This window comes from Triticum dicoccoides, chromosome 7A (genome assembly GCF_002162155.2).
Source record: "Triticum dicoccoides isolate Atlit2015 ecotype Zavitan chromosome 7A, WEW_v2.0, whole genome shotgun sequence".
NCBI classification, from domain to species: Eukaryota; Viridiplantae; Streptophyta; class Magnoliopsida; order Poales; family Poaceae; genus Triticum; species Triticum dicoccoides.
Window position 1 is genome coordinate 392,633,933 of NC_041392.1, and position 23,260 is coordinate 392,657,192.

The window sequence follows — 23,260 nt, forward strand, 5'->3', positions numbered from 1 at the left end:
TTACTGAGGGAGTACATACTTTCATGGGGAAATAGTTAAAAGAAAATACACTTTTCTAGCAGTCTGAGTACATAGTCGTACTGCCAGGGTAAGAAATTGACAAGATAAAAAATCTAATATTACATCATCAGTACATGGAAACCTCATTGGCACACATGAATGTATCCAGAAATAACCCTGGATTGCCATCACAAGCCATTAAAACAGCATCCCAGTGTTGCAAAAAGGGTTGCTTGACAACCATTCTATTACTCAAGCTTAAAACCATTTCCAAACACTAAGAAAATCATGTCCTTCTAGAGATAAAAATAGAAATATAAGAGCCTTGATATGTCCGTTATCTGATTATCTTACAGTGAAGAAAGCCATATATCTGACTGCAAGTGTTAGTGAAATCTGTATGATTGTACCATCGAAAATAAAGCCCAGCCATAGTAGAGATGCGATTCCAAATGCAAGGCCCAGAGCAACACTGGTCAAAGAAGATACAGATTAGCATTGGTAGCATGGTTTGGTATCATCTAGTTTGGACTTGTAAATCACATACGCTCCAAGTGAAACTTGTGATAAAAACTTTATTATGGACCCTGCACCGAAAGTTTTTCCGAGAACCGTTCAATAAAATAACTGATAGACAACAATAGCAGTCCAGTAGAATGCAAGGTTATTTAGTAAGAATACAGTACAAAATAATCTTATAATTGTACATGGCGCAATTTGGTAACTATGCAATAACCCAATGGTGGGTGTGCGTTGGCTATGTTTCAAAGTTCAGTCGTGGGCAGAATTATCATTGTCGGCTACATTTTCCCGGATCAAATAAATATGAGTTGGCCGTTGCTTCTTCTTAAGAATATGCAAAGTAGTTTCATCCACACACATCCCACCCTGCCCCATCCCAAACCCCTCTGGTCTCTTTTTTCCAACATAGTGTGATTTATTTTAAATGAAGTGAAAATACACTTGTATTAAATTTCACATACAAGTCTACCAATATAATGTATACTTTTACTTCTTAGTGTGAAACATACATTCTAAAGCCCAAATAGACTTGTAATCTGTATACTATGTCAATCATTCCATTTTGATTATCATAATGGAACTGCTCCCAATAAAACACAGGAATGGGCATGCAGACAAGGGGAAAGCACGCATTCTAAAAAATCAAAAGATGAACAATTTGGGAGTCAAAGTAGCATACCTATCGTTCATTAAGGATTCTCCTTCGATTATCGTACTGAGCTTTTTGCTTGCGCCTAGGTCTTTTAGAAGAGCAATCATAGTAACATGATCGGTTGCACTGAGCGTCCGCCGAACAAGAATGATGTTTTCCAGTTCCAATCATACGGAAAAGTAAGCTACGACAAATTAGGCATCAAAACATTAAACTGAATTGCCTATGTCCGTTATCAATCCAGGCACATACATACCTTTATAGCAGCGCCAAGCAAAAATGTTGAGATCACCACACCTAGAACAGCAAGTAACATCATCTGTGCCATGCATTTCTTCTGCAAAGTAAAACTTTAGTATACACTGAATAGTAATATATGCATCTGCGGTGCTACATATAATAGTTGAACACTGGAAGCTGACCATGTAAGTAAATCTGATGGCAACAAGCCAACAATTAATCACAAAACCATCCCAACTTAGAGAACCATTTCTTTCCTACGGGCTGCTGAGTGCCATGTTGTGCCCAACCCACTGGATAATTAGTGTCATATGCACCCGAATAGCAAAGCTTAGTGACCTGCTCAATGACATAGCTTGGTGAGAGCTAGAGCAACTTACTTAGTTCTATCTCTCGTTCTCTTTACAACTTTCAAAAAAGTAATCTTGCAACAATGACAATGGTTGGCAGACCTTGTTGCTGCATGCATTTCACAAGTACACAGAGTTCCCGACACTAACTGCAAGAAAATTGTACGAAGAGTAATCCACATGGTTTAGGTAGAAGCAACCCCACAACAGGTGGGCACAACCAGTACCTAGAAGCATCAATAGGAAAATTGCCATAAGATTTTCCGTACAGTTTTGTACTATACTTACAAATTATTTCGCCCTGTCCAGCTTTTCACACATTAGTTTCAGATAAGTTGGTCCTAACAAGCCAGTTCATATATTCAGTAGTGCCACAAATTCAGTTTAATGCCTTACCTTGATGTTCCCTTGGAGGATCTACATCCACTCCCTGCTTACTTCTTCATTCTTCTACTGTTTATTCGCTTGAGTTGCACCTCACTTTTTTTACCCCTATTCAATTACCCAACAGTGAATCAAATGAGTATTTAGGTAAGCCAGACTTACAGAAATTAACTCTGAAACCGAGTATTTGTTTGATGCTGCGGGGTACGTGTGCTCATAAGCTACTATATCAGACGGAGATCTTATTGATTATAGCACCAAAAAATTGAAAACGTGAGGATCCCTCCAACTCTACTACTTACCATGGAAGCTGATTAATAACACACCAAAAAAATCACCAGATTGATTTGAATTAAAGGTTCGCCTGATTGATTTGTGATAGACGATCAGTGCCCTTGACGGTGCCCGTAGGGAGAACTGCAGGAGATCCTCGACGGCCCAGCCAGATGACGACATGGAGGGTGACGACGGCACCTCCTGCGCCGTGGCCGAGACCGGCGCCGCCTTGGCGACGATGGCGGCGCTGTCTGGGGAGGTGGTTCGGATGCTCAGTGCGGCTAGGCAAGGCGGAAACGAACGGCGTCGTGTCAGATCTGGGCATCCCGTTGTCGATCTGGTCGAGAGGAAGGCCGGAAGTCGCGAGAGAAGGTCTGGCAGAGCTTGGTCCATGGCTATGGTTTTCTGCAGCACGGGAACGGGGAGAGGGAGAGAAATTAGTGAGGAGAGGGAGAGAGAAGGGAGGAGGAGGGCGCTAGCACGGCTAACCGGCCGAGGAGGTCGGCGGCGGCCCGTCGTAGCAGAGGAAGCGGTGACTGGACATCACACATCAGCCGAACGAGGGGCGGCGACCGCATCCATGCGGGAGCAGCCTAGCGAAGGAGCTGCGGAGGCAACGGCGATCGCATCTGTGGGGCAGCGGCCGAGCGGAGGAGCGGTGGTGTGGGCGGCGGCGGCCGGCCGGCCGTGTAGAGGGTGGGCAAGCGAGGACGGTGGCATTTGGGCGAGTGGGTATCGTGCGTGCAAGGGGCGGTTTTCTTATGGATGACTTGATGGAGGCATGCGTTTGATTGTAGTGGCTTAGTGCGTGGCTTGTAGCGTTAAACATGAAAAAATTAAGGGCTATTAGATTTTGACGATGGATGGATGTGATTGTTTGGATCTACCACTCTTTTCTTTTTATAGTGGTAGTAAATAATAGATATTGGGACGGAAGAACCAACCACTATGGATATATACTTCCTCAAAAGACATTTTTTTATCAAAATACATTTCAAGTGATGTGGATTTTAATTGTTTTTCAAATGTTAGTGGTTGTGAAATTTGACATGTATTATGTCTTAACAAGAAAAAAAACTAAAGGGCAATGGCAACGCATAAACATTCAACCATGATTTCTGTATTCATTTGATTTATATACTCCCTCCGTTCCTAAATATTTGTCTTTCTAAAGATTTTAACAAATGACTACATATGAAGCAAAATGAGTAAATCTACACTAAAATATGTCTATATACGTATATTGTAGTCCATTTGAAATCTTTAAAAAGCCAAATACTTCCTCCGTTCCGAATTATTTGTCGCAGGTATGGATGTATTAGATGTATTTAAGTCTAGATAAATCCATTTCTGCGACATGTAATTTGGAACGGAGGGAGTATTTAGGAACGGAGGGAGTATTTTCAAGAACTCGGTTGGTCAGCATTTGAGTGTAGCACATGCATGCTTACTAGTCACGTTCAAAAAGAAAAAAGCATAGTACAGCTAAAGCCCCAACTATGTACATTGATTTGATAAAATGGAATGCAAGACTACACATTAACTATCACAATCCCCATCGGTTCCTAGACAGCAACAAGACAGAACAGAAATTTATACAGCTCCAGCCCATTTATCTGGAGTGAGCTTAAGGTGCAGCAGCAAATCACTAATCACGTTGCCCCAATGAGTTCCTCCACCGGTTGCCTTGACTAAAACCATGCAGTTTTTGCAGCACAGTCAAACGATCAATCAGTCGCAAATAAAGGAACTGCAAAAGCAAACTGTGCTAACCAAAAGGCATCACCACAGGCAGTTCAAGTAATGATGCTGGTGCCTCCTCTTGAACTCCATGAGGCCTCCATATGTTTGGTCTGCTACGCCAATATAGAAGGCCTCTGTGTCTGGGCTGAATGACAAACCAGCTATTTCACCAAAAAAGTCAATCTCATGAGCTTTGCCATAATCGGCAAAACAATCATAGATGTGAACGAAATCTATAGGCTCTGCTGTTGCCAAAAAGCGGCCATCTGAAGAGAATTTGATACAACGTATTGAGCCTAGCCTTCCACCAAGGATAGCCAAGGATTGTGATAGGTTTCTAATGTCCCACAGCCGACATGTTGTGTCTTGACTCCCGGTAGCCAATATATTGCCGTCTGGGTGCCACGCAGATGAGAATGAGTAATCCAGATGGCCTCTAACTTTACCAATCGGCTAAAGCAAAGCAGAAAATGTTACTTGGTTAGTGTTAACCAGAAACATAAATCGCTTCAAAACTTGAGGAAAACATGCACATGCACTTACCTTGCCACACTTGGGATCCACTACCAAGCCATCCTCGTGATCACCAAGGACAGCAAAAAGTGTTCCATCAGGGTTAACCGAAACACTCTGTTTGAAAACAAGATATTAGCAAATAAACAAGACAGCAGTCCGGAATAAACATGTCTGAGCTCTCGGTGAAAAACACAAGGTACTTACATTCACAGACCATGGGAAAACATAGTGATTAAGTAGGTCAAAATACTTGGTATCAAAAATTCTGACAGAGCAGTCATTATTAGCAACCACCAACCGTCTTGATCCACTAAAAATATACATTTTTTAAGATATTGTTAACAACAACTTGAAAGTATTGTATATCAACTCTGAAAGCACCAAATCTTACTTGGGATCCTGGTATATCTCTAAAGAGTTGGTTATAGCATTCTCATCATCTGTAACTCTCGTGCTGAAAACTATCCCATCATCCTCCAGACGCTAATAAAAACCAAAGCAAATTATCAGGTCAGAATTGTTACTTGTCAGACTATTGCAGAGTAGAAGGCTCTACTTGCCATCAACATACCTTGCATATAAGCTCTCCATGGAAACCACCAACTACCAATAAATCATTATCTACAGCCATAGTTGTGAACTGGACCATTGAGACAGATTGTGAACCATGCCCTCTCTGTTAAGCAACAACAAAATGCTGATGGATGTTGTAGCCCAAACAGAAGATGAAGCGGAAACAAACAATGTTAAGACGTGTCATTAAGTATAAACCTGTTTTGGTATAATGCAATCATCACCATTGATTAGCTCAGTGCTTATCTGGTTTAGTGATGACCAGTGTGTCATTGATTGATTGTGTACTGTATAAACATCATGCTTGGTTGTTGCCCAGACCAAATTCCTCAACTGCAACTTGAATGTCAGAATCAAAACTACTTCGTTTATTTATTAGTGCCACCTAAGACATAGAGTTTAACCATGCAATGTAGAGAATGAAATTGCACAGTATACTTACAAGAGAAATTATGACTACTTATGGGTGACAATTTAGCATTTAGGAGGCCAATATAGCTAATAAAGTGGAAAGTAGTGCGGAATTGGTATATGCAACAATCAGCAGTTCATCAGGCAACGTTTTTTTCCAAGAACAAGCAACACCTCCAGAAAAAATTCCCTTAGCCCTCCAGAAAAAACACGGACATAGTTTGGTGATGGTCTTGAAGAGCCATGGAGGAAGCTCAAGGGAGAGCATATGGTAAATCGTAATCGCGGTCAGCACTGAATTTATCAGGGACAGCCTGCCTGTAGTGTATACCGTAGAAGTTCTCCACATCGACTATCTCCTGGCGATACTGTCAACCAACGACTGAAAGTCACCTCTTGTTAGCGCCACCAGTATCAAAGGTAAGTCCAAGTATGTACAAGGAAATTGGGTCGGTTGGCAGGGGAGGGAACAGCAAGCACGTCCAGGTTCAAGCCATCACAGCAGATTGGAGAAATCGCACACTTCTGTAAGTTGGCCTTAAGCCCAGAGGTGTCGCCAAATAAGGCCAGACTCTCCTTGATTGCAATCACCTCGCTCTCCTTAGGTTTGAGGAATATCACAGCGTCGTCCACAGAGAGAAACATGATGCCGCACGCCCCATCTGTCAAGTGGCTCAAAAAACCCAGCCGCCTCAGTCTTGTCCACCATTGCATTCAGCACATCCATAATCAGAAGGAACAGGAGGGCGGAGAGGGGGTCTCCCTGCCTCAGGCCCCGAGCATGCCAAATACGGTCACCCAGTTTTCCACTGATAAGTACTCTAGAGCTCGCAATGATAGGGAAGGGAGTGATGTGGTAAGGTGAACAAGTATGTGTCATTGGGTTGTTTTGAAGATGGTTTGTCAGGGGTGGTTGTCGAGAGAGATAATTTCTAGCCTGGGCAACCTGTAAGCATGGTGTAAATTTTGAGAATCGCAAACAGGTCTTTGATTCAACCATGTAACTGCACCCCACAAAATCGTTGCCTGGGAAATGTGCAGGTTGGTTTCTCGCCTGGTGCAGTCATTGCTACTTTCAGGTAGTGCACCCCCAAGCCTGGCAGCAGCTGCCCGGGTCGTTGGGTGCTGGCAGTGCCCCTTCTGCATGATACGCGGTATGGTGTTAATACTCGCCTCCTGAATACGCTATTTTCGGCTGTTCTCCACTGCAGCAGTTAATAAGCGCGGCATGGATATAAATGGCTAGACGTGTGGCCAATGCTACCACATGGAGGTACGACCCTTAATGCCACGTCCCTCTATTTCAAAATACTTTGCATATTAGTTTTGTCTTAAGTCAAAAATTGTAAAGCTTGACCAAATTTATATTAAAAAAATATCAACATCTATAATACAAAATAAATACAATATGAAATACATTGCATAATGAATCTAATGGTATTGATTTGCTATTGTGAATGTTGATATTTTTTCTATAAACTTGATCAAACTTCACAAAGTTCAACTCAAGACAAAACTAATATGTGCAAGTATTTTGAAACGATAGTGGTACTGTTCTACTATGATAAATTGTTGAATGGTTATTAAGAATTACTCACTTTTCCATCCTGGTTCAGCTTTGATTGCATATTGTTGATGCAACCATACAAGGAATAAAACACGGCTCCAAATGAATCACTTGTGCGAGGCCCTGATTTTTCAGTGCGGCGGAGCGCGTCAACTCCCCCTAGTTGAAGTAGATGCTTCAACAATTTTTAGCAGCAAGGTGAAGTTGTTCCTCCACAATAATGTGCTAGAACAACTATGAAATAGCCCTTCTTGCCGAATTCATATTAAATATACTAATCCATGGGGGTTCACTTCGCTCTAGGATTTCAAACAAAAATATACTATACATGATGGCATTCAGAATAATCTTCTAGATTATAGCTTGTGATTTAGTTCCTTCTACATTGTATAACTTCTTTTCCGCCAATTGACCAAATCATACTCTATCTCCACAAGCAAGACATTGTGAAGAAGTTTCTCATTCATGGACATGAACAAGTTCTATTGGACAACATGATCCAATCAGTTCAAAAAGATCATCCTTAGCTGTATTTAAACTCCATATATTCTACTGTAAGTTTGAAATGACAATAGATTAGGTTCAAACCTGAAAATGCACAATTGACGGTCGCGCACGCCTCGTGTTGTACTGAAAATCGTAGTAAGGGCCGTCCCTCTCAACTTGTTTGCAATCCTGCAAGATGAAATATAAAGAAAAGCATATTCAAACTGGTCAGCAACCAAGCATACGACATACATCTCTTAATATTTGCTTCTACTGTGGACTTTTAATCATAAAGACTAGACTTTGACCATAATAATAATGTTAATCAGTAGTGACACGATGAACATAATTTCTAGAAAAGTAGCACTGATACAATCGTGTTCTAATGAGTACAAACAATAGATCATAACAGAAGCCCTACAACTAACAGAAGCAATATGGACATCTGTATATCTCACCAAATCACTAAGCGCGCACGTGCAACATAAATAGGAACCCGGATGGTACAGTTATACATCCACTCCCCCAACCAAGATAATCTGACTTCCCACATATTATAATACTAACCAAGATTGCTTCCCACATATTTCCCACAAGATAATGTGATTTCCCACATATTTCATTTCAAATATTTGCTTCTACTGTGAACTTTCAATCATAAAGCTGAACCATTTATTACAACCAAGATAATCTGACTTCCCACATATTTACAATACTAACAGAAGCGATCGTAGCAAGTGCTGAATCTCTCGCTCTTAACAACCACGTTTCTAGTCTTGTAAACCTGGGTCTGAAAATTTCATCCCCAATTCCATCAGAATTACAGTAGCTGTTTCTACATGAAGTTACATCTCATTATGATTACAGCTTAAGTAACACTACTAAGATTCTACACTTACCAAGAAACAAAGTGTTGGCGTACGACAATCTATGGGACCATGGCAGACCCTTTCCCAGGTTCGATGAAGAGGGATGCAGCACAGAAAGAGCAGCACCAACCACACACAGCACACAAGAATTTTACCCAGGTTCGGGCTGCAGTGATGCGTAAAACCCTACTCCTGCTTTGGTGGATTAAGTGTTATGAGCCCTGTATTACAGAGAGAGCAACCTTGCTGGCAAGGTGCTCGGGGTGCTGCTAGCTACTGCAAATGGACAGGGTCTCGACCTTTGTAAAGGTTGCCATGGGCCTCCTTTTATAGCTCAAGGGGTCACCAACAATGGCAAAATGGTAATTACATGCCGATGATAGCTACAGTGCTAACATACGTAACACTGACGGTGTAGGACAAAGGCAATTAATGATCTGCTAGGTGTCTTGATATGCTGGATGCCGGGAAGGAGGTCCTGTTCCACCTGTTCCATCGGCCCAGCTACCTTTTATTACCATGACACGTGCAAGAACGGGTGTCGATGAAGGTAAACTACAAGCAGTGGGTTGCCACGCAGCCCGACAGCTTCTACCTACCCGCCTGTGCGCCCGCCATCTGTCAACGGATTCCTGACAGGTAGGTGCGAGTGGAGCGGTGGCAAGGAGCTTGGCTTGCCGGCTCTGTCTTTGCCGGCAACGTGGGATGCTTGTTCCCGGGAAGGCCTGCTTCCCGGTGATCCTGGTCTTGACCTTGAGGTGATTCCAGTACTTCACGATGACCTGCCTCGAGGCCTTCTTCACAGTATTTATTCACCATGTCTTGAGTGTCTTGTGGTGGACTCCTCCTCGGCCATGTCCTTCCCGGCACGGAGGCTGCAACTTGCCGGTGCGTCGTCATGGGGTGAACACCCGCTGTTCACTACACCGACAGGAGCCCCCGGGCCTAGGCCGGACACGCATGCACAACGCTTGTCTAGGCTAGGCCCATCAACATGCACCGGCATACGCGTGGCGAAGGGTAACTCCCACCCACTACTTTTGACCGCGCATTGAATGCGGGATAGTGGGGGAAACAAAATGAGACGGTAGTAGAGTCGTGCGCCTAAAAAGGTGCGCCACGCCGCACGGCGAAGGGCCAGCCCCCGCGCCTTCCCCATAAAAGGATAACTGCAGGGGCGATGCTCGATTCACACTCCGTTCCATCCTTCCCAATTGCTGGGGCCATCGTCTTCCTCGCGCCGCTACGCCTCTCCGCGTCGTTTCGCCCTCACTTTCCGCCAAAGCTCTCGCCAATTGCCATGGCTCCAAAGACAAGAGTCAGCAAAGAGGCAGAGAAATCAAGGAAAGAGGTAGAGGGGTCGAAGAAGGCCGCCGTGCTAGCACAAATGCGGAGGGAGAATGCCTGCTTCCCTCCGGCACTGGAGGTCGCCGAGCTCACGTACAGGTACTCTTTCCTGTGGTCGGTGAAGACGAAGGACCACGACTTCGTTGAAGTGCTGCCCGCAAGAAGCCCTGCCGGTGTAGATAAGTTCGCGTTCTTCGCCCCGTTCTTCTACTGTGGACTGGTCCCCCTTTCTTGGAGTTCTTTGATGAGCTGATGCGGACATTTGGGTTCAGGCTTCGGGATTTCAATCCGAATGCCGTCACCTGTATGTCAGCTTTTGCCCATCTCTACGAGAATTTCGTGGGGGTGGTACCAAATGTTCCCATGTTCCGTCACTTCTACTCGCCGCGAATAGAGGCAACGCCATCTCCGGTAGCATGACGTGGATCCTGAGGTCCGCACGAAAGGACGAGTATCTTGAGGGGACCTGGCACAAAAAAATGGCCAGGATGGAGAGCAGATTGGTGTTGGATCAAGATGAAGGACTTCCCGAAGTACTGCATCACCGCCACTAAAAAGCTCAAAAGGGACCCTCGCTGGTTAGACATGGGCCCTCGAGATGACGATTTTGGTCTTGTTCTGGGCCGGATAGAGGATCTCCATGCTGTCGGCTTGACTCTTGGGATGGTAGGCGCCGATTTCCTCAGGCGCAGGATAGCCCCATTGCAAAGGATGCGCCGGCTAGCCTCGGAATACAAGAATGCCGGCGACACGATGCGGCTTCGTCCCGATCTAGCCAACAACTTTGACGGTGCTGGAGCACGACTACGTCATCCGCAAGATCTTCAATAAGGGATGCACCCACAAGTTGTCGGATGCTTCCCTTGTGTAATAATGCTGCCAGGGACTCCATCTTGGCAATGACGCCGGAATGCAATGCCCAAGGTATTGTCTCCAACTGGGTGAGGCCTGAGTGTCATCAAAGAAAAGTGGCATGATGAGCTGGTGGTGATCCCTAAGACGGAGGAGAAAGATCTGGTTCATCCCACCAAAGAGCATGAGCTAGAGTGGATTGCCAGGAGGGCTGAAGCTGCATGAGGCGTCGAGTCTTCTCAAAGAAGAAGAGGCAGAGGAGGCCCCTGCTCCTCGGCTCCCAGTAAGGCTATCGCAGCGCTCAAAGCTTCACGGAAGCCTGTTCCGAAGAAGCAGCGGCGCACCAAACCGGCTGAAGATGAACTTGTCGGCACAAAGGCTGGAGCAGGGGCTTCCCCGCAACAGGCTCCGCCGCCAACGAAGAGAACAGAGGCCTCGCGGCCAAAGGTTCCGCCGACAGCGAAGCGTGTCCGGGTGCCTTCTCCTCCGACAAAAACTTCATGTTCTGGGAACCAAGCGCACTGGGACATTTGCACCCTTAACGAGGAGGAAGAGGAGTAAACCACCATCCCTTCTTCTACTCTTTAATTTTTCTTGGCGGCCGCTTCACTGATCTGACGGCTTGCTCTGTCTTGGCCTTGCAGGGACAAGGCATCCCTGATCCACAAGGTCCGGAAAGAAAGCAAGGACCACCGAAGTGAGCGAGCCGGCAACAGGCACTGGACAGAGCTCGACTCCTCCAGGGGCTGTTGAAAACAACCCGTGTGGAGAGGAGACCGGCCAGACCCTGCCGACAAGCACCACCGAAGGCGTCCCAAAGACCGACACCGGCAAGGGGGGGAGAGCGACCGCCAAGAAGCAGAGGCACGGGAAGCGGATTCCCAAGGCGTGCCTTCAACAACCGTTCCTCCGGGAGGCAGCTCGCCAGGAAGGACCATTAACGAAGAGGTTCTTGGGAGTCCTTCCCGAGAGAAAGCTTCTGAAGATATTGTCCGCGTCGAGGACATGCTGGCAACGAACCTTGCCAGAGACCAAGCGACGGCGACTGAAGTTGCCGGAGGGGGAACGCATCGCAGAGCCGACCCCTCCGGAAGAGAGGGCAACCCCTGATGCCGCGGAGGAGGCCGCGAAGGTTGCCGTGGATGCAGCCAGGGAGGCTACCGAGGCTGCCAGCAGTACCTCCGCTCCAAAAACGGCAAGCGTTGGCGCAGATGTGGAGATGGGAGTTGTTGACGACCCCCTGCCACACATGAAGCCCCTCCAGTAGGCGGGTTTCTAAGGCTTTCGAGTCCGCGAAGGGGAGCAGATGCTCCCGGCACGTCTGGTGCCAGGGAGCACGCACTTGAGGGTGTGGACGATGAGCTTATCATCCCTCCAACCATGACCACCGAGGAGCGCAATGCTGATGACGACGTCGCTTCTCTTCTTGAAGTCCATGGAGAATGGCTTCAAGGAGATGCAGCAACGCTACAGTAGGCGCTGGGAAAAACTTCAACGTCGTGTGTTGAGATGGTAGAGCAAGAGCTCCTCCAGAGGGCTGATGAGGCGCAAGTCTGGTATGCCGAGAAGCTTCAAGACATCAAGAGCCGTGAGGCCCAACTTGTTGCCGCCAAGGAATCCTTCGTCTTGGAAAAGGCAACGGCTAAGATGGCCCAGGCCGAGGCCACCAGGAAAGCTGCAATAGCTGACAGCGAGCTAACCCAGCGCAAGGTTAACCTCGACACTCATGAAGAGGAACTTGCCACCAAGGAGGAGAAGTTGGCTGCCATTCTTCGCATCAAAGACGAAGAGATCCAAGCCCTGCTGGCCAAACGAACCGAAGAGCTCGAACAGAAGCATGAGGAAGCCCACCAAGACCAGGTTGTGGAACATGCTAGGAAGATCAAGGAGGCCCTTGACGCTGCTCGTATTGCCGGCATCGCGAAGGCCAACTTGAAGTCTCAAGTGAAGTAGCTCGAGGGGGAGTTTGTTGCCAAGGACAAAGACATTGTTGCTCTCAAGGATTTAGCATAGAAGGCCACTGATGCGTTGACAGAGCTCTGCGCCTCTCTGGCTTCAAAGGACAATGAACTCCAAACTCTTGCCGGCGCCAAATCTAACCTGCAAGGCAAGCTTTCCTATTTGCAAAGTATCCTTGAGCGCGTCAACACCAAGACCCAAACTTTGACGGCTAGCTTGGATGAGGCAAGACGTCTTCAGAAGGCGACAGGGCAGAAGTTGGCCCAGGAAGAGAAATCCATTGCTGATTGGACCACACGTCTTGTCGGCATCGCCCAACGCGTCAGCACACAGATGGCGACAATGGGGTTGCACGCCTTGGATCTTAGCATGGATGCCAGCCAGCCCAGGAACACAACTTTACATCTTTTCCTTGAAGGGTTTCTCACCGAACTGGACACCTATCATAGCAATCGAGCGAAGTCTTTTGCCACTGAAGCAAAGACCCTTGTGCGCAATGTGATCCTGAGGATGTTCACCAAAGTCCTGTATTATAACCCTGATGCTGATCTGCGGCATGTCTTCAAGAAGGTCCCTCAGAGCGCCAAACTGGAGATGGCCCCACAAGCTGCAACTCCGATTGCCAACAAGGTCGCTGACAAGTGCGACCGGATAGAAGGCATCCACGGAAACTAAAGCCTTTTTCTGCATGCCTGCTCCTGTCATGGCACATGTAAAGAAACATTTTTTCTTTAATTAGGCCAGTCTCGTTGTATGCATGACATGTCTCTCTTTTTCTTTAAATGAACGTCTGCTTCCTTTCTTGAGTAATATTGCCCTTGTATGTTTCTTATACCCTACGCTTGCCGGAAAGCCTCCCGGTGCACACGCTCTAGCCGATAGCGCTTGAGGAAACGCGTCCTTAGCAACTTGCCGGGAACGCCGCCTACCGGGAAGATTAACCTTCCAAAGACTTGTGCAGCTAGCTGCCTATGTTGCTGAGCAGACTCAAAACTGCAAGGAGCGCCATCAATCCCGATAAGGCTCCTTTGTGTGCAGGTTTATGTACAAGGATGAAAATTGTTCAAGGAAGAAAGCGAAAACATCAAGAAAACTTAATTGTTTCAAAGTTTTGCAACTTAGCTTTCTTTGCTGTTCATCCTGCATAGTGGGCGGCCAATGGTTTCATGAACATCAATGGTGTACCCACACCTCTGCTCCCCCCCGGGAAACTTGCACACGAAGGGGCTCTTCTGTCTTTAAGAAAGAAAGAAGACAAGGCCGGCTAGGATGCTGACGGGATGTTAGCCATAGCCTTGCAAGGATTTATATTCACAATACAACATTACGTATAACATACATAAGAGAAATGTACATACACAAGGGTTGTGAAACACTTAAACTTTTTACTTCGCACAGGATCTGTGCCTGGCTTTTTAACAAAAGATCACATGCCACAAAGGCCAACTTGTACAGAAGTGGTTGTCGGGAAGCCGCGCCTCTCTAGGCGTGCTGCATTCTGCGACGCGCTTCCCGAAGGTCTTGCCAGTATCAGTCGCGCACTGCTCCTTGCTTTGCTTCCCGAAAACTTTGTCAGCAAGAGCTAGCGATTTGCCGGCAAATGCTGTAACTGCTTCCCGGTATAGCTTACCAACGCAGATCACTGCATCCTTGTCAGGATGGATCATGATCACCTCCATGGGCCCTGTCATCTTCAATATGTTGTAAGCATAACGAGATGTTGCCATGAACTTGGCCAAGACAGGATGACCCAGAATGCCTTGCAGGGCAGTGGCAGCTTGACAACGTCAAAGACGATCTTCTCGGTTCGGTAGTTGATTGGATCACCAAATGTGACCGGCAAAGTGATCTACCCCTTCGGCTTGGTCCTCCCCGGGTTCACTCCTTGAAATGTTCCTGTTTCTTGGAGGTCCTCATCGGGGATTTGCATCTTCTTAATCACCGAAGGGGAGATCAAGTTGAGACCGGCACCACCATCTACCGGCATCTTTGTTACCTTGATGTTGTGGATTGTTGGTAATACCAACAATGGCAAGCTACCAACACCAGTAGTGCGATCTGGGTGGTCTTCGGCATCAAAAATGATGGACGTGTGCGACCACTTCAAAGGCTTCTGGGCATCTATTGTCGGCCCTGCTGCATTTATCTCCCAGGCCCATTGCTTGAGCTATCGGTGAGAGGAGTGCAAAGATGCCCCTCCATCAATGCAGGCACAATCAACTACATTCTGGAACCCTTGATCAGAGTCATCCTCATCTTCATCTTCATCTTCTTCATCATCTTTCTTGTCCCGGCCACGAGCGGGCCTCTCCTTCTACTTACCGGCCTTCCCGCGACAGGCTCCATGGACGCCCCGGTTTTTCTTCCCGGCACCAGCAGCACCATCTTGGGCCTTCTCCTTGTCGCGCTTTTCGTATTCCTACTTTTGCTTCTCAGCAAGGAATTCTACTTGGCGACAATTGTTGAGGTCATAGCCAGCTGTGCGGTGGATCTTGCAGAAAGGACCGTCAGGTTTTTTCTCCGGCAGCAACTTGACCAGACGTGCAGACGGCAATTTGCTTGCCAATATCACTTGTCTTGGACTTCTTGCCGACCGTGCCTTCAACTGCCAACACAGCCTTGTGCTTGTGTTTCCGGGGGCGCTTCCTGCTGGTTTTCTTTGGAATGGAAACCTCATCATCATCAGTCGACGATGACGGCATCCTCAGGAATTTGCCTCCCTTCTTCAGCCCGTGCACATTTGTATGCAAGAAGGTACAAATCGGCAACGGTTTTCACTTGTCGGATGTTCATCTTCTCGCGCATCTTGTGGTTGCACACGTTGTTGTGGAAGGCAACGAAGAGCATACACCATGGGATATCTCATTGTATATCCCTTGTGACATCAGACATCACCAAAGCAAAAAGATAAAGGCTCAAAGCTGACCCTTGGCGCACTCCTATTTTAATCAGGAAGTCATTAGTGTCAGACATCACTTGTTTGAAAATTTGTCGCAACATTATCGTACATGTCCTTGAATGAGGGTAATGACTTTGTTGGGACTTTGTGTTTCTCCAAGGCCCACCACATGACATTCCACAGTATCTTATCGTAGGCCTTCTCCAAGTCAATGAACACCATATGCAAGTCCCTTTTTTGCTCCCTGTATCTCTCCATAAGTTGTCGTACCAAGAAAATGGCTTCCATAGTGGACCTCCGAGGCACGAAGCCAAACTGATTTTTGATCACACTTGTCATTCTTCCTAAGTGGTGCTCAATGACTCTCTCCCATAGCTTCATTGTATAGCTCGTCGGCTTAATTCCACGGTAATAGTACAACTTTGAACATCCCCCTTGTTCTTGAAGATTGGTACTAATATAATCCGCCTCCATTCTTCTAGCATTTTGTTTGCCCAAAAAATGAGGTTGGAAAACTTAGTTAGCCATACTATCTCTATGTCTCCAAGGCCTCTCCACAACTCAATGGGGATACAATCAAGGCCCATGGTCTTGCCTCCTTTCATCCTTCTAAAGCCTCCCTAACCTTAGACTCCCGGATTTGTCGCATAAAACGCCAGCTGGTATCATCAAAGGAGTCGTCCAGCTCAATGGAGTATATAGGATGATATGCAGCTAATAACTTGGTTGAATTTGAATTGTTCATGATCTCAGAGGCGATGCATATGTAATGCACTTTCTTGTGTTCAGATACTCCATGCGGATCGGTTTAAAGGCTAGAGAAAAAAACTGGGGATAGACAAGTATAAAGGGTCAGCGATCCCTCTGTGCACCTTGTCCACCGTTAATTCCTCGTATGCGTTGCGATGTGGCTGTTCCTTGGGAGTCCAATTGGCGCACCATTAATATCAGCTCATAATCATCCAAATTAGCAAACTTGTGCACAAAACAAAGTTTGCATGTCCCTTTACCTTTCCCAGCCAACGCATGCTCGAGTACAAGTGATAAGATCTGGGGCAGGCCTACGTACACCCAACCGGTGTCCTGTGACACCAGGTAATTTTTGTGATTACGTGTATATAAGTAGCTCAAGTAGTCGTGTGACACCGGTAAAAAGCATCGATGGAACCACGAACAAGACGGAGCGCAGGCGCAAGCCCATCTGATCTGACGGCCCATGTGGTCAAGTAATACGTGATCAATTTGATTGATTGAATGCCCCTAAAAAAATCTGATTGAACGACATGTCGTGGGCCTGTTGCCTACTGGTTTCTCCCCTCCTCTGCCTGATTCCTCCAAGGCCATAGCCTCGCCTTCTTCCTGTTCGGCAACCCGCCACACACCTCGCGGCATGCTGGCGCTGCTATACATCGCTGGAGAAACATTAAGGCAAAGGCAACTCGCTCATCCCTTCATGCATCTATTCCATCTAATTATTGCCGTCCAATTGGATAATTGTGAGTTTCTAATTTTTGGAGTAATTCACATTTGTTTGAGAATTGTATTTCTATGATCTCAATTTTTATAGCGGTTCACATCTATTTGCAAATTAGATTACTGTGATTTTTTTGTTTTGGAGTGACTTTTTAATTTTAACAATTATCTTTGTTTTCATAGTCTGGAGCCTTTTATGCTCTACTACTATTATTATTCTACAGTACATAATCAACTAGTATCTCAAATGAAACGATTTATTTTACCCACTTGGTAAGCATTTCATTGTTGAACATTTTTAACTATTGAGTTCTAATTTTTATGCATGGCAATATAATATTACTTGATATCCACGCATATGTGATAGTACTAAACTGGGACACCGGGACATTTTTGTCCTAGGTCCGCCCCTGGATAAGATTGGGCATGCACCATTACTCCGGACCGATGGGAGTTAATTAAAGAAAGAGAGGAGAGCAGGCCTGGTATGCGCACATGGGCAAGAAGAAAGCGCAGGGAGGCGATGGATTAGTTAGAGAGAGGGGACAACAGGCACGGGCACTAGCGCACGTGCTAGAGGAAACATCCTGAGGAAGAGAAGCCGAAGGTTAGCACATTAAACGGACATGGAGACGAGAGATTTTAACCTGGCCATGATGCTGCCTTGGTTACCCCTATTTTTTGGATGGCCCTGTAAACCGGTGCAGAGGCGATACTATTTAATGTCAGTTGAGCTGCTATGCTAGTATGGGCTGATCATTGTACCCAAAGTCACCAAAATTATAAAGGTGAAGTACAGGTATTGCAATTGTCCCAATTAGATGTCTAACATATAGTTTAATCCAATTAATTATGCTCTGAAGTTCTACATATCAATTGGTACATGAACAGTACAAGTTCATCTCGACCCTGCAGCTAATCCATGAGCATCAACCCTCATATATTACCATACTTTCATCTAGCACGTTGGTTTACAGCAAAATCAGCATGTAAAACTCCCACATAAAAAACATGTGGCCATGCATAGTGATGTCTCCACAATACCCAAAGTGGCCATTTCAGTAGAATAATCTGTCCTTGTGCCACTGTCTGGTTATCTCGTAGTTCATGTGCATGCGGATGCAACCTTCCATTCCGTCCATTGGTGAATGTGCCAATAAGAATGTGAATCGGATACCCTAAGAGTTGGAATTCTGAACACTTTCATGGTCCATCAGGGAGCTCAATATTGTTTGCCTCTGCGCTGCAGTGAACGGGGAAATGAAAAGAGCATAACACGCGTGACTGACCAAGAGCGGTACCTGCAAAGCGTCCTCCCGGGCATAACTGAGGTTCTGATAGTTCTTGTAGCCCTTCATCTTCATCTCCCGGTACTGATCCCTCGGGAACAGCATCTTTTCCCACGGAATCCCCTGCACGTCCTTCCCGTTCACTACGTCCTCCGCGGACACGTCCGGCATCAAGTTATCCTGCAAAACAAAAGAGAAAAGTTACAAGTTTTGCAACGCAGATGGATCGAATGGGCAACGGGGAGCAACCAAATATCGAAAGGGTCAGCCAGAGGCGGGCGTACCTGGTCATAGTTGACGAGGTTGGCGAGGAGCTCATTCTGGTTGACCTCGCCGAAGGGATTGTTGTCCCCCTGATCCTCTATGAGCTCCTGGATGCTCTGGAGGATGAACTCTAGGTTATCCTCCAGCTCGAATTCGTCCATCTTATTCCACGCTCCAATCCAGCCAAAAAGAATCACACTGCACGACAGGAAAAAATATCAACAATCTTGCCCCAAAGAATCCAACTCGGAGTCGGGCCACAAACTCGGGGCAGGGGGGCAGACGACCCAAGAATCACCCGAATCAATACCAATCTCTCCAAGAAGTCGCCTCGATTAGTCGGATTTAGAGGTGGCGGAGCAGAAAAGCGTGGGGGATTGGGGAATTTGTTTACCCTTTGTGGGGTGTGAATGCGAACTAAAAAGAGGACGCTCGAATGGAAGGCGGCGAGACGACGCAGGCGGAGCTGCACAGCAGAACGGGATTGCCCATTGCGAGTACTACTAAATGGGTTAATTGCCGCATACACATTTGTTTTTACCCCGATAAACCCCGAAACGTTTGGATTTTAATCATATCATCCCGAATGTTTTTTCATGGCAACTTTAGTTGGCGCGAGGTGGTAACTTTAGTTGTTAAAACATGGTAACTTTGTTCAAGTTTGTTTTTTGTCAGAAAATTACAATGTTTACCAACCTCACTTGAACTAAAATTGTCATAAAAAACATTCGGGTTGCCATGCTTAAAATCCGAACGTTTGGATTTATTATTTTTCATATTTTCTCTTAAACACAATACAAAAGTATAAAGAAAGTTTTAATTTAACTGAAATTTTGATAAGATTTAATTTGATTTGAATATGTAAGAAAAGAAAAGATTAGATTTAGTTGTGATTTCTTAATGAATTTATTTAATTTGATTGAGTTAATGCAGAACGTGATTTTGAGAAAGTATCGAGTTGGTTTAGATTATTCCAAATCACTCTAGTTTGTGTCGGTTTAAATTGTGTGCGGCGTCCGTTAGGAGTATAAAAAATCGACAGAAAACTAAGAAAGGAGGGAGTCGTGGGGAGGAAAAACCCAAGGAAGGAGGCGATGGAATCAACTCACCTTTAACACTATTTACATTTAGTCGTTCAACATTGATCTCACCCACCATATTTGGATAACAAATATTAACACGGGGTTTATAGAAGGAAAGGGTACATTTCATGCCCATGGACAATCTTCAAAGTATGGGAATGGTCTCTCAAGTTCAAAACCGGCAAATCTTAGTCCGTCGACTTTTTAAATTGGATTACTTTAGTCCTTGGACTTAACAAAAGCAAATTGTGTGTTGACTTGAAATGGTTGTAACCAGTCATCGCCCAGGTGGCAATCTTCTTCTTCCTTCCCATTGTCACTCGATTGTACATTTTCTCGAGCAGTTGGTGCGTCTCAAGTAACAAAAAAAGAAGTAGGTGTGGAGCTTGTGTGGCTTGGGACGGCGTACAAAGATGATGTATGCACACATTCCAGGGTCACCCTCCCAAGCGATGTGCTTTAATCCCAAGTATGATACCCTTAAAAGTGGTAGTACTCGGCTTAATCCTTGTCGGGTCTATATGCATCTTCTAAACTGTATCTGCATATATTAAGTTGAGGCTAATGTCGTCCATGAAGACTCGGGTCAGATAAAAGCCATCAACTATAGGGTCGAGTAACAATGTTGTCGTGCCTCCGTGACGGATGTTGGTCGGATGGTCTCTTCTGTCAAAAATGATTGAGATTTCCGACCAATGGTTATATTTCGGCACAGCTAGCTCCACGCCGTACACCTCGTGTGGAGCGCACGCTTCCTTTCCTTCATGCCACGTGCATGACGTATATCATGTTAACGTCTTTAACTTCAGGAGGAAACTATTTTTGGCGGGCGTTGGACTGGTCTCTATCCTCATTACGAGGTTGGCCCTTGCCTTGAGTATCGGCCACAATTTTGCTGGCATGTTTAATCACCTAACAGTTATGGTTGGTGTGCATGGCTGGCTTGTCTGGAGTGTCGTCGATGGCACATGGTTTATCCAATATTTTGTCCAATGTACTTGGACCGTTCTTGCCTCCATGAAAACGCTTCCTCTTGTTACTGCCATGACGGTTGGTAAAAACTGCGTTGACTGCAATCTCCTCGGCATCACTACTACTGCCTCTATTGTGACATTTGTTGTTTCTGTTGCGTTGAGGTTTTCCATTACCGTCGTGCACCTTGGAGGTGCCTAGATCGCCACCGGGGTTGCTCTTCCAAGCCAACCAGTTGTCCTCACCGGCGCAAAACCGGGTCGTGAGGTGGATGAGGGCCTACATTGATCGCGGCTTCTCTTGTCCGAGCTCTCTGGCTAGCCATTCATCATGAATGTTGTGCTTGAATGTGGCTATTGCTTCAGCGTCCGGGCAGTCTACTGCTACTTATAATAGTGTTGGGATTCCGTGGAAAGGAAGGATAATGTAGTATAGTAGCAGATAGTATTTTTCTCAGTTAAGAACCAATGTTTGTCGAATTAGAAGGAGACGACACACAAACCACTTTGACAGTACATGCACAAAGACAAAACAAATGCTTGCACCCAACAAAGGCAAGGGGGCGTCACTCCCCTTGTTCTTGCCAGTTGCAAGTATCAAATCCGGTAGTGGTAGATATAATAAATAAAAGTGAAAAATAAAAGTAAAAGTAAATAGTGAGGAATTATAAGATTTGTTGTAATATAGAGGTGAATCGACCCGGGGGTCTATCATAAATAGTATCGGTGGGTAAGTAAATTACTGTTGGGCAATTGACAGAAAAGTGCATAGTTATGATGATCATTCATGGCATAATTAATATATAGGCATTATGTCTACGACAAGTAGACAATAATCCAACTGCATCTGCTGCTATTACTCCACCACAAGACCGCTACCCAGCTTGCATCTCAAAGTATTAAGTTCATGACAAACGGAGCAACACATTAAGCAAGATGACATAATGTAGACAGAATAAGACCAAGCAATATGTTCGAACCCCATCTTTTTATCCTTAGTAGCAATAATACAATATGTGCCTTGCAACTCCTCCTGTCATAGAGTAAGGACACACAAGATTGAACCTACCACTCCCTCTAAAGATCTAATCATTAACTTGGCCAAAGAAAAACTCATAGTTCAAAAAGCATTGATAGCTATAAAATTACACATAAGAGAAACTTTAAAGAGATTCAAATACTTTTAGTGAATAATCTGATCATAAACCAACAATTCATCGGATCACATCAAACGCACTGCAGAAGTTTACATCGGATTGAGCTCAGATGAGATCATTGTATTGAAGATCAAACAGGAGAGAGAGAGAGAGATCTAGCTATTGCTATGGACCCGTAGGTCCTGTGGGAACTACTCACATATCATCGTGAAGGCACCAAGGTTGATGAAGATTGCCTCCCTAGTTGTTCCCCCCTCTGGCAGAGTACCAGCGGAGGCCTTCAGATGTGATCACTTCAGAACAAAGGCTTGCGGTGGAAAAAGAATTTTTTTCAGGACTCGCTCTGGGATTCTAAATATTAGGGAATTTATAGGCCAATAATTAGGGCAATCAGAGCCATGAGTGGGCCACACGGCACCTAGGTGCGCCCTACCCCTAGGGCGTGGCCTGCCTCATGGCTCCCTCGTGCATCTTCTGGTTTCCTCTCAAAGCTTCCAGGGTCTCTTTATGTCCATAAAAAATCGTCAAAAAGTTTTGTCGTGTTTGGACTTCGTTTGTATGGATTTACCGAAAAACCAAAAACATGCAAAAAATGGAATTGGCACTAGGCATTGATTTAATACGCTAGTCCATGACAACAATATAAAATGGCATATAAAGTATACAAAAGTGATAATATAACAGCATGAAACGATAAAAAATTATATATACATTGAAGATGTATTGATGCGGAGCATCCTACGATCATCCCCATGTACACTCGAGCATACGCCATTGGACCTAAGGTACACCCGAGGAAACCATGGAGAGCCCAAGGACCAAGGCCAAGTGTGCATGAGAGCGAAGGAAGGAGAAGGAAGAAGAGTCTTCTGCTACAGCAGCCGGACATCCGGCCATGACCCGGACATCCGGCCCAACGCCCGGAAATCCGGCTCCCTTCTATCCAGAGAGCACCAGAGTCGGCCAAGTCAGCCCGGACATCCGACCTGTCACGAGCCGCCGGGCATCCGGCCCAGCGCCCGGAAAATCTGACGCCCCATCACAGAAACTGGACCCTGCCAGCCCGGACATCCGGCCCCAGCGCTCGGACATCCGGCGTCTCGAGAAGGCCCGGACATCCGGCCCGACACCCGGACATCCGACCCCCTACCTGTGTGTAGCGCATCTGGACCGAGGCCCATGTACCCCTTCGCCCACCTAGACTATATATACTCCTCCTCTTCCCTCTTTCTAGGGTTAGCGTTGTGTTAGCTCATTTGTGAGATAGAGCTTCGCTCATCCATCCGGATCTACTCCATGAGAGAGACTGCGGCCCCTCTTCGAAGAAGATCCACTTGGATTCAAGACCTCCTCGCGGAGAAGATCCCCTCGTGGATTC

The 23,260-nt window shown here is 45.9% G+C and overlaps 1 protein-coding gene and 1 long non-coding RNA gene across 13 annotated transcripts; both read right to left on the minus strand.

Annotated features, from left to right (window-relative positions):
- Positions 1-35: 35 nt before the first annotated feature.
- Positions 36-3,145, minus strand: LOC119330664. Of its 8 annotated transcripts, XR_005160199.1 has the most exons (6): positions 2,914-3,145; positions 2,451-2,829; positions 2,161-2,256; positions 1,431-1,991; positions 1,202-1,358; positions 36-472 (listed from the first exon to the last, which is right to left on the minus strand). It is a non-coding gene; the product is annotated as an uncharacterized LOC119330664 (long non-coding RNA). The 8 variants fall into 8 exon arrangements; XR_005160197.1 differs by having other exon boundaries at positions 1,431-2,256; XR_005160198.1 differs by having other exon boundaries at positions 2,161-2,829.
- Positions 3,146-3,849: 704 nt separating this feature from the next.
- On the minus strand, positions 3,850-19,197 carry LOC119328573 (uncharacterized WD repeat-containing protein C2A9.03-like). 5 transcript variants are annotated; one of them, XM_037601547.1, is made up of 10 exons: positions 19,067-19,197; positions 18,693-18,870; positions 18,421-18,588; positions 7,823-7,909; positions 5,455-5,595; positions 5,255-5,359; positions 5,075-5,166; positions 4,888-4,993; positions 4,711-4,797; positions 3,850-4,620 (listed from the first exon to the last, which is right to left on the minus strand). In XM_037601547.1, exons 2-10 carry the CDS (start codon positions 18,831-18,833, stop codon positions 4,207-4,209), a joined length of 1,341 nt encoding a protein of 446 aa, XP_037457444.1. In that variant the 5' UTR covers positions 18,834-18,870; positions 19,067-19,197; the 3' UTR covers positions 3,850-4,206. The 5 variants fall into 5 exon arrangements, with proteins under 5 accessions (XP_037457444.1, XP_037457442.1, XP_037457441.1 ...); XM_037601545.1 differs by having other exon boundaries at positions 18,983-19,157; XM_037601544.1 differs by having other exon boundaries at positions 18,971-19,157.
- Between the last annotated feature and the right edge of the window lie 4,063 nt (positions 19,198-23,260).

Excerpts from the sequence above, each read along its gene's own strand:
- LOC119328573 (XM_037601547.1), bottom strand. The coding sequence starts at position 18,833 with ATGGACGAATTCGAGCTGGAGGATAACCTAGAGTTCATCCTCCAGAGC. Across the intron at positions 7,910-18,420 it reads CCCGGGAGGACGCTTTGCAG|GATTGCAAACAAGTTGAGAG; the intron begins GTACCGCTCTTG and ends TTCATCTTGCAG. Across the intron at positions 4,994-5,074 it reads GAGATATACCAGGATCCCAA|TGGATCAAGACGGTTGGTGG; the intron begins GTAAGATTTGGT and ends GTATATTTTTAG.